Genomic DNA, 10885 nt, shown 5'->3' with positions numbered 1-10885 from the left:
TTAGTTCCTGTAAAAAAACTGTGGTTACTTTGGGTCAGAAGAGCAAAATGACAGCTAAAACTGAGGAAATATTAAACCTGCGCTTCAGACTGAGAATCACAGTCAGGATTCTTTCTTTTTTCACTTTGTGTTGATGCAGCAGTTGGACTCAGATACAGATTTAAGTCCAGAATAAACAACAACAACAACAAAACAAAAAAAAACAGATAATATCAGTAACAGCAGAGACCAAAATATGTTTTTCAGAATAAAAGACTTGGAGCCACCTCTGTCACTTTGACACTCAGATAAGGACAATCACATTTTTGACTGTTCGTGTACGTGACTGATGTGAGGCTGAGCATGTAGGAGTTGGGTATTTTGTACTGGCACCCTGAGGTGTGAGAGGAGCTGGTCGGACTGGTTAGCAACGCAGCGAACAAGCTCCAATTGAAAAATGAAATTTGGTGGTCAGAGAAGGAATTCTCTCACCCACACATGGAGTCTGAACTTGTGTGCCAGACCAAAACACATCTTTCTTAACACTTGCAAGAACAACTACCTTTTTTTCAGACTTTTCTTTGAAGCAAAATGTGATTGTCTTAGCGGCGTTCCCATGCTTTTGTTCGGACACAGTCATCAGACCTTCTATCCTGTCAGCTGGATAAACCACAGCCAGCTTCAAGTCACTGAGCCTAAATGGTGACCAAGCTGCTCTGCTGGTATTGATTTGAAGTTGAAATGGGTTGCAGAGGTCATTGTCTTCAATTAAGCCCCACCACACTAGTAAATCACACTAGAATTGACCTTTGACCTTCTTTAGCTTTTGTGCCTTTGCTTTGGCCCCTTTAACCAGCTACCACATCAGCATAACTCAAGACCCAAATTGTCTACATTTAAGTTTGATTTTTCACATTACAAAAGACAAAAAAAGACATGTCTGATAAATAATTAATTATAATTTAATGTGCACAGTAATGTTTTTTTATATCATACACCTTGATATTTTTACAGTGTGGTTAAAAAGTAAGTATGAGTACAAAGCAAAGTCAAAGACCTGGATTTGAGCCAACTTCAAGCTAAAATGTAATTAAAGCAAACAAACTGTAGACGATTAAAACACTTTACAGCACGTCAGCACTGTCTGCTTACCTTTTATTGTTCCGGCCACACCCCCACCCCCACTTTTAAAAAGTCTACCTTTCTAGTTTGTTGGAAACCGTATACGTTAGAATGCGTGTCATATGATCACGCATTCTCTTCTCTGGCCTTTTTGTAACGATCACGGAAAATCTCCTTGTTCTTGGAAATTATACTCAAAAGTAAATTCAGAAAATTCACACTGCCTTTTAATTTTAGCGTCTACTTTAGGGGCGAAGGCTCTGTGATCTTAGTGTTTTATGGTATATAGAGTTTACTAAAGCATTTCGACAGCATTATGCAAGTCACACAAGGATTTAGAAGAGCTTTATTTTGAAATACGCATAACTGAAAACGACCCAGCTGTTCAAAATTGGAGTGCAGGAATAACTTAAGGTTACTTTCTGTGACATAAGTAACTGTGTAACAAGTCAGAGATATCGATTTTTTTACAGTAACTTTTTAAAGACTCTGCGTCAGTTCGACCTTTTAATGTTTTTTGTCGGGCCTTTTCCGATCATGCGAAACAGCTCAGCAGTTAAACGTATTGCAAACTAGTTTGAAATTTATTACAGCATGCATATGTGCTGAGAGAGTTTTATGCCTGTACGTGTGTCTCTGTGTGTGCCTGTGTAGCCTATAGCCTGCAGGAAGTGCATCAGATGTGGTGCGGCCCGAGGCGAAGGACAGAGAAAGCCCTGCGGTGTTTGCGCAGCAGCAATCGGATCTTATCGTCGTCAGAGTCGGGGTCTAGAGGCTTGTTGTACTCCTCGTCCTCCACCTCATTCTCCGAGGCCTCTCCGGCCGGCCCCGAGTGGTTGGTCTGTGTGGAGCTGGGCTCAGAGGCGCTCTTCTTCCTCCACTTGGTGCGCCGGTTCTGAAACCAAACCTGAAAACACACAACGCACGGGGGAGTTGTCATCTAACTCCTGTAGACCGGAGCCCTGCAGCTTATCGAGTATTCTTTTAAGCATTGTGTTACGTGAAAAGGTATGGAAAAATAATCTGTGTCCCCATTTCTGCTTGAGGGTGAGTATGTGCTGGTATATGATCTGCAGATTTCTATCGCTGCACTTGAATTTACACACGACATGTATGCTTTTTTTATGTGGCAGCTTTCAAAACAAGTCAACACTACTGGGTATAAAAAACAAATATACCACAAGGAATATATATCAGTGGAACTGTCGAACACACACAAAAATAAAAATCTTATTTACACTCATCTCAAATGTAAGCAGATTCTGGCGACGTTACCTTGACTTGTGATTCAGTCATTCCCAGAGAATAAGCCAGTCTCGCTCTCTCTGGCCCTGCCAAATACTTTGTCTGCTCAAAAGTTTTCTCCAGAGCAAATATCTGATGTCCACTAAATGTCGGCCTGGTGTGTTTTTTCCTGCTGGACATCTCCCCAAGAGGACCACTGCCTGAAAAAAATAAAAAATAAAAACACATTACAGGAAACGGATGTATGACACAGGACTGAATTTCTGCCTGAAATGCCACAGCATTTTGGCTCATTGCTCAGGGAAAAAAAATGACCACATATATATTTCCCTCATAGACTGCATGTATTTGTTGTTTATACACTGAACCGAAGTAAAATGTCTCCATTTGTGAATTAAATGAAACATAATTTTTCAATCATCTACATAATTGAATGAAATCTTTTGAATGAATATTTGACATGTTTATTAAATAAATTGTTTTTAAAAGATCTGTTTGTATTTTCCTTTAGTCTGCACAACCTCTAATAAACAACAGATTGTTACATTTTAATAAATGGATTTTCAAGGTTTTAATACAAAAAGAGAGAAAAAGTTTTAGTCATATCAAAAATCTAACCTCGAGTCTGAACTCAATAGATAACAAGTTTATAACAGATCTGATTCTGAAATTTGTGTATTTACTGGATAATGTTTCCATTTTTAAAGTGGAAGATCAGAGTGTGATGACAGTGCTGAGGAGCTGCTGCTGCTGCTGAGCCCGCTCTGCAGTATTTAGACTCACTGTTGGTGCACTGCTGCCTCCCTCCTCTCCACTCACAGCTGCTTTCTGCCCAGCAGTTTACACTGCGACTCTTCATCGGGCACTCAGCGCTGGGTTTGGAGAAGCCGCCCAGTGAGGAATTGTAGTCTCGATTGTAGTACATGGAAGTGCTGGTGACAGAGGGGCTGAACCCCCCCATGCTGGAGTATCCGGGCAGCAGGGTGGCGGTGCCCGAGGAGCCCACCCCGACCATGGAGCGGCTCAGGATGTCACTGATGCCATGAGGCGTCCCTGGCTGCAGCTGGCTGTTCAGGCCCGGGCTGAGCTTGTAGAAGGAGTTGGGCATTGAGTACTGGCACACTGGTGCCTTGATGTCTGAGGGGAACTGGTTGAGGCTGTTGTTAAACAGGAAAGACCCCTGGATGTTTGGATCCATGGGAAGTCTGGTAACTCTTCCTCTAGGTCTTATCAACACATCCAATGAGATCCAAGTAGAAAAAGATATTTGGTGGCCAAAGAACGAGCTCTCTCACCAGCAGATGAGGTCGGAGTTTGGTACCACACCCTCCGTCTCCAGATAGTCAAACAATTAGGAACACGAGCAGCAAAGTCTCTGATCTTTGTCAAAGTTGCCACCACATCCGAAAAATAAACTTCACTTGCACATTTGATTTCTTCTTATCCACAGCTTGGCATGTGATAGCTCCATATCTGAAGTCTCCTGCGAGTCCTCTGGACACGGATTTTAGTGTTCTCCGAAAGACATATGCCTCCCGCTGGCTCCCTCCTCAGAAATCATAAATAAGCAGTATCTGGAAATGGAGTGGCACCTTGATAAAGATAGGCCACATTAGAATGCAGCTTGGGATTGGCCTGGGTCTCGCAGCATTAATGCCATTCTATTGGCTCCTCGGTGAAAGCCAAGCCTTTTATTGGAAGGCAGCAGATTAATAGCATTTTGAACAGGTGGAGTGGGAACAAGTTGATTTTTTGATGGCCTGCCATGTGTGAGTGCAGCTGGAGTGAAGAGGAGGAGTGGAGGAAGGGTTCCCCTGTTTCCTAGTTTGATAGCAGAACAGTCCAGTTTTGTATATAGAAAATGTTAAATGTTTGTTGTATATTATATAATTATAAAATGAAAAACTAAACATAAAGACTTGGTTTACAGATAGACATTCTTAAATCTGTGATGTGTGAGGATTTGGTCTATCATTATTTATTTTCCTCTTTCCTATTCCTATTTATAAATCTATTTACCTCCACCGAGGCATTATCAGAAAGGTGATCAATCTAAGCACCACCCTTAGTCAAATATATACTCACTGGCCACTTCATTAAGTACACCTCTACAACTGCTGGTTAATACAAATATCTAACAGCCAGTTACCAGGCAGCAACTCAGTGAACTGAAGCATGTAGATGCGAGTAAGACAATCTGTTCAAAGCAAGTATTGAAATGGAGAAGAAAGATGATTTACATGAGTTTTAAGGCTTTTGAGGCTGGTTCTGAGGGAGTCTCTTCCTGTTAAAATGCCATTTTCCTTCCCACAGTCACCAAGTGCTTGCTCATAAGTAGGTTGTTTTATTGTTGGGGTTTTCTCTGTATTATCGTGAGGTCTTTATAAAGCACCTAGAGGCAACTGTTTTTGTGATTTGGTGCCATAGAAATGAAACGGGATTGAACTGAATTGCCATTATAAGATTCTGCTGAGACATTTGGTCAGAATTTGGCATGAAAACAAAATGAAACCATGGATCCATCCTGGCTTCTTGTTGTTGGTAGGATATTTTCTTGGTTTTGAACCCCTTAGTGCCAAGTGACATGATTTAAACTCCACAGCCTACCTGAGTGTTGTTATTCACAACATTTGTTCCTTTATAACCACAGTACACACATGTTCTGGTGGGTGTCACAGAGCTCAAATAATCTCAAACTGGTTTCTTGAACATGAAAATGAGTTCACTGTACTCACTTGGCCCCCGTAGTCACCAGATTTCATTTTAATAGAACACCTTTGACATGTGGTGGAACAGGAGCTTTGCATCAAGGATGCACAGAAACGATGTTGCTGCAGATTTGACAGTGTGGGCCAAAATCTCTGAAGAACATTTTTAGCACCTTGTTGAATTAGGACACTGAGAATTAAGGGAGGAAAAAAAATGCAGTAAAGTTGCTCCTGTGGCCCAGCATCTTACAGAGTTTTACTTTAATTTGTCGCACATCTATATCTTTAATCTCTTTAAACAAAATGTGTCTTACACAGAGTTGTCAGGCAAAGGACATTGGTTAAATTAAATGCCATATTCACTGGCAAAATCTCATTTCTTATTTTATTTATCAGTGTAATAATGTGTCATGTAATCCACTCTGTTTTTGCACATTAACAAACTATTGAGGAGGACAGGCAACTGTGTCATTTAACTATGTGGCATAAAAAAAACCCCATCAGATTTTATAATCATGCAAATGAATTGTTGTGATTTATATTAGAGTTATTCTGTGGACTTGTTTCTGGGAAACAGCAGCAGCACAGTGGCTGCTTTGAAAAGAGTTAATGACTCAGGCAGACCTTGGTTTCTGTGTTGCAATAGCTTTAGCACAATTTCCTCACCCATTATCATGTAGGTTAAACATGTCCTGTGGGAGGACTATTTCCGGCCTCATATCTGGACTTTTCTTTTTCGTGTTTCTTGGAATTTCTTTAACTATTTGATTACAGTTTAATAATAAACCTTTATGTAAACTTACAGATATCAGGTTATGACTTTTATTATTTGTATTTTTTTGTTTTTTAAATAAAGTACTCAATGCTTTAAGTGCATGACATATAGAAAGTATTGCATTCTTAACCCAATAGGCGCAAAATACAAGTTGAATGACATAATTAGTGCACACAACACGCTCTTCTCATTTCACAATCAGTTTTACACGTTGGAACACATCGCTGCTTTTACGTACAGTCTATCAGTGACGAAATGTTGGGATTTTCTTGGGAAAAGGGGGAGAGCTGGTAAATTTCCGAACGTCATGATCTCACAGCTGTTACAAGCTATAATTTCGTCCTGTCACGGGACCTGAGCAGCCAATCATAGCGCCTGTAGAGGGCGACACATCCGCTTTAGAGATTAATCACAACCAGCCAGAGATGTGTAATGAAGCGTCACGTGCTTTCATTGCAGGCATGTCTAGATTCTCCTTTAAGTTCACACTCACAGTCATTCCGGAAATAATATGTTTGATATGGTGAAAAATTTCCATGATGCAAATCTTAAAACAAGATAATATAATTGGTATTTAATGTGTTTAATGGGAAGGAGGCTGCACTGCATTTCTGATAGAAACAGCATCGAGTGCAGCATGTTAAGTGAAGAAAACGATACTGAAAAATCTTTTTGAGACAGTGATACAGGACCAAACACATTCTTATTCGCCATGAACATTGTCTTTTGTCCTAAGCCACAAAATAATTACAGATAATGAAAATGAAACTAGTTGCACGTGAGCAGAATTCACACAAATCATGTGTCTGTGTGCTTTTTTGTTTGAACTTTTACTCCAAAGGTCAGTACCTAAAAAGAAATCACGAGACAAACAGTAATCTATGGGGAAAAAAACCAAAAAACTACCCTGGTCTTTTTTTTTTCGGGGGGGATTTTAGGTGAATTTCCAAAGTATGGCTCCTCCCTCACTCCCGTCCGTCCCACTTCTTTAACTTGTCATGCTGGAATTGTTTCTGTTCCCAAACCACATGTGCTCCAGACCAACACACAGACGCGATCACATCTTCTATTCAGACGCATATGAGAAATATTACTTATCTCTTCAGGATGGTGAAGGAGAGCAACAACACGAACTCCGGTAAGTCCTTATAGAGAATTTGATGCATAAAAAGCAACAAGAAAAAGTTGTAATTGATTTTACTAAATGAAAGAGCAATGCAAATTCAATTTCACATGTTAGTAGCATTTTTTTTTCTTTTTGTGTGTAAAAGATATTTTCTAAACTGTTGATTAAGAAATGTTTTATGGCTGTGGCACCACTGCAGATAAGAGAGGGAGAACAGAAAGTTTATATTTTACAGGAAATGGTCTGCTTGTTACTGATGAAGGTATACACAATAACTGTGTGAGTCACACCTGCAAGATAAATCTTTGAAACTGGAGACGAAGCTGACTGCAACTCACCTTTGACAGATAGATGAGGCAACTTGTAGAGTTCGCTTTAAGCTTAAGGTTACTAAGCGTGGATGAAACTTCATGTACTAGTCAAAAGTGAACACTCTTGAACTACTATATTAGTTACGTTAACATGATTTAAAGTATAATTACTAATACATAGATCAAATATTAACAAATAAAATTTCACAAGAATGTTTTGTTAAAGTAAATGATCACACTCACACAACTTGAATCTGACTGATGATAGATCATAGAACCTGTTAATTAACCATTAAATGCAAGTATATTGTTACAGTAGTGATTTTCATTTACTAAACCATGTTCTGCCTGTAAAATAATTTGTTGTGTTTGTGTTTTTATTCTTTGTAGTTCTCCAGTCAGAGGTGTCACACAGATGCAGTCTGCTCTGTCTCGGTCCTCTGAACTTCCACCGTCAGGCTGTGGGAGAAAAGATCTGCCTGAGTCATGGAGGTCGACTCGCAGAGAAGACTGAGGCCACGTTCAAGAATGGGCTGGTGTTCAGCAGCCGTCCAGTGAGAGTCCAGGAGAGGATTCGTCTGAGAGTGCAGAGGGATTCGATCATCTGGGATGGAGCTCTGCGTGTGGGCTTTACCAACGTGCCACCCTCAGCCAGATCTCTACCTTTGCCCTGCATGGCCATTCCTAACCTCACTGACAAGCCTGGACACTGGGCTGTTCCACTGGATGAATCTGTTTGTGAAGCAGGTTCAGAGCTGGAGTTTTGGGTTTCTCGTGGTGGCAGCATATACGTAGCTGTCAACAACAGGCCGTGTAAGAAGCTAACAGGAGTGAACCTCAGCCAGCCGCTGTGGGCCATGATAGACATCTACGGGCAGACGTGCTCCATTTTGCTCCTAGGCAAGTTCACTAGAACCACAGTTATATTTGCCTTACAGCAGCTTTTCTTGGTGTCCAAAGGCACAGCATGCTCTGACAGTGATAAATGTCTGAATGCCTATTAAAACATTTTTTTCTCTTTGCTGCAGGTTCAGAGAAACGTGAGCTGTTTTGCACTAGAAGATCGTGTCCTCCACCTGAATCTCTCACTTCACTTGCTGGTTCAGTTTCTGATGTTTCAGACTTCACTGATGATGACTGCATCTCCTGTCTTGACACAGAAGTCCCAACAGGTAAAAAGAGTTCCTTTAAACATTGCTGATTTCAGTTGCACATTTCACACAGAGTGTGGTCTCATTTCCTGATGTCACATTTTTCTAATTCAGGATCTCTCTCTTCTGCTCACAGATATAACCTGTGCGGTGTGCATGGTGAAAGAGGCCAGAATCACACTGCCGTGTGGCCACCGGTGTTTATGTAGACACTGCAACTCCAGAGTTTTTCAGGAGTTTGGCACCTGCCCGCTGTGTCGACACAAGATCAGAGCTCCATCGGCAGAGGAGCTGGTCTGAGCTCCGAGACAGAAGCCAGAAATCACCAAAGAGAAGTTACAGAGTGACTGTAACAGTGAAAATACTGCACTAAATGCAAAATATGCTGCTATTTCTATATTATTTATAATGATAACTTTGTCTGTACAGCGTACTTTTCTACCTCGATGTAAATCTTAAAGCAGTGTTGTATTTTTGTCTAAAAATTGTAATGTGTTGATGGTAAAAAAGATAAACTCTGTTATGTTTTAAGGGTTAAAAATAACCTCAAAAACAATATTTTTCAATGAAGCGTGTTTTGGAAAAGAAGCATCTGTCTACAGCTCATATCTCTACAGTCAGGAATGAGCGGACGTGAAAATAAATGTTGGTTTTCAGATAAGAGCAGACTGTGTGGCTGATAATAGAAAAACTACACTCCCAAATCACTGATCAGGTCATGTTGTGGCCACCAAACATAACCATAGCGATCTTAATTTAACACAAACACATTTTTTACCTTTTAATTAACAAACATGTGTTTATATAATTCTTTAAATGTGAAAGTAAATGAACCTAGTTCCATCATTACTTGATTTTTACATATTTCAATATTTATAAAATGTTTCATCAAACTAAAAATAAATAATCAGAGTGAATTATTACATAAAAGTGGTCAAAATAAACTGAAACAGCAAATATTTGTTTGCACTTTGTCCTTGAAGGCTAAAATTAACACAATCAGACATGTTTGTGCTGCCTTTGAGTTTGTGTTCAGTACTTAAAGTTGGTGTTTATGAGTAAAAACTAACAATATTAAATCAATCTGTGAACAGAAAACGTAACAACAGTAAGACCTTTGGTGTGAGCAGAAATGGGCAGTAACGCATTTAAGGTAACGTGCTTTCAAGTAATGAGTAAAGCAAGGGATTACTATTGCAAAAAAAGTAATTAGATTACTGTTACTTTCCTGTAAGCACGCTGCGTTACTAAACCGTGATTTTGTTCGCGGGAGTGTCTCGTGACAATGACGTACGAGCGTGCGACGCCCGTGGCAACAACAGATGTGTGTTGATCAGCAATGGATAATATGAAGTGTGGGAGACAGTACGGCCATCCAGCGTTGTGGACGTACTGACCTTACTTTGAGTTTGATTCCGTAAAAAGTGACAAAAACATTAGCTTCCACTGTACACACTGAACAGGAATGTGAAATTCACAGAGAAACCCCGGCATCCCCCCACTGACATGACCGCTGCAGCACCAGGCAAACCTCCGCCTGCTCCACTCCTGCTAAACAGGTGAAAATAGACTCAAGAGTGACAGGACTTAGTGCCACTGAATCTTTGATTTTATTTATTTATTGCTGTGTTTTACTTGCATCTATTTGAAAGAGTGAATATAAACACAAAAAAATAATTTTATTTTATATGCTGGAATATGCAGAAAGTAGGTTAAAAAAATGTCTCCAAGTCAAAGACTTGCATGTATAATTTTTGCTTAATGCAATATGCATAAAGTTAAAAGATTAAAACTAATAAAACAATTTTTAAAAGAGACTTTTTCACTTGATTCAATTTTATATGATGGATTTTGCAGAATAAATAGAATTGGGATAAAATGTCTATTGCTTTATTAGATATTCAAGTTGTGTATCATGTTTTTAAAAAGTAACTAATTAATAAAGTAAATAATTACTTTTGAAAAAAGTAACCAGTAAAGTAACAGGATTACTTTCAGTAGTCACTAATTAGTAACTAATTACTATTTTCAAGTAACTTGACCAACACTGGTCTTTAGGTTTCCTGATGTCTTCATTTAGCTGATATTGGCGCTCCAACACACCCAACTGTGAACACAAGTTAAAATTTAGATGACCATAAATGTTGGTATGTCCACTGTAACAAAGAGCTCAAAAAAGCCCCAAATTCAGGACTCCGAACTCTTGGAAAAATTCCAAATTCAAAAACTTTAAATCCAGACGATGGTCGTTTCAATCATTTTGTGGATTCAAACCATTCAGGAGGAGCAGAGGATGCCTGAAATCCAAAAAACTGGCAAAAGATCTACAACATGTATAAAATAGAAGAAAAGTTCAAACTTGAATTCAAAAGGGGAATAAAAGAAAATTAGAACGACAGCAGCAATACGTCACTACTGAAAGAACAACACAGGAAATAGGAGAAGCCACAGAGGTGGTACAGATGATT

General features: G+C 39.5%; 4 protein-coding genes across 4 annotated transcripts in view; 2 read left to right on the top strand and 2 right to left on the bottom strand.

Annotated features, from left to right (window-relative positions):
- The window catches only part of LOC309719499 (uncharacterized protein), a gene marked incomplete at its 5' end in the record, with an annotated part of 101333 nt that overhangs the window by 51401 nt on the left and 39047 nt on the right, over positions 1-10885 (bottom strand). The gene's annotated exons all lie outside the window — the stretch shown is intronic.
- LOC309718361 (E3 ubiquitin-protein ligase NEURL3-like) overlaps positions 1-10885 on the top strand; it is a 67880-nt gene that overhangs the window by 48254 nt on the left and 8741 nt on the right. The gene's annotated exons all lie outside the window — the stretch shown is intronic.
- Positions 931-3963, bottom strand: nkx6.3 (NK6 homeobox 3). Its single transcript, XM_082554084.1, has 3 exons — positions 3130-3963; positions 2377-2546; positions 931-2008 (listed from the first exon to the last, which is right to left on the bottom strand). Exons 1-3 carry the CDS (start codon positions 3542-3544, stop codon positions 1778-1780), a joined length of 816 nt encoding a protein of 271 aa, XP_082410210.1. The 5' UTR covers positions 3545-3963; the 3' UTR covers positions 931-1777.
- On the top strand, positions 6474-9361 carry LOC309718200 (E3 ubiquitin-protein ligase NEURL3-like). Its single transcript, XM_082553223.1, has 4 exons — positions 6474-6967; positions 7657-8166; positions 8295-8438; positions 8554-9361. Exons 1-4 carry the CDS (start codon positions 6910-6912, stop codon positions 8715-8717), a joined length of 876 nt encoding a protein of 291 aa, XP_082409349.1. The 5' UTR covers positions 6474-6909; the 3' UTR covers positions 8718-9361.

The sequence above is a fragment of the Aulonocara stuartgranti genome (genome assembly GCF_965226115.1).
Source record: "Aulonocara stuartgranti genome assembly, chromosome: 12".
Classification (NCBI taxonomy): Eukaryota; Metazoa; Chordata; class Actinopteri; order Cichliformes; family Cichlidae; genus Aulonocara; species Aulonocara stuartgranti.
This window is presented reverse-complemented; position numbering and strand designations above follow the sequence as displayed.

Coding starts and splice junctions, on each gene's coding strand:
- nkx6.3 (XM_082554084.1), bottom strand. CDS start 3,544: ATGGATCCAAACATCCAGGGGTCTTTCCTGTTTAACAACAGCCTCAAC. Junction 2,547..3,129: donor GAGGCAGCAGTGCACCAACA/GTGAGTCTAAAT, acceptor TATTTTTTTCAG/GCAGTGGTCCTCTTGGGGAG. Junction 2,009..2,376: donor TGACTGAATCACAAGTCAAG/GTAACGTCGCCA, acceptor GTGTGTTTTCAG/GTTTGGTTTCAGAACCGGCG.
- LOC309718200 (XM_082553223.1), top strand. CDS start 6,910: ATGAGAAATATTACTTATCTCTTCAGGATGGTGAAGGAGAGCAACAAC. Junction 6,968..7,656: donor GAGCAACAACACGAACTCCG/GTAAGTCCTTAT, acceptor TATTCTTTGTAG/TTCTCCAGTCAGAGGTGTCA. Junction 8,167..8,294: donor GTGCTCCATTTTGCTCCTAG/GCAAGTTCACTA, acceptor TCTTTGCTGCAG/GTTCAGAGAAACGTGAGCTG.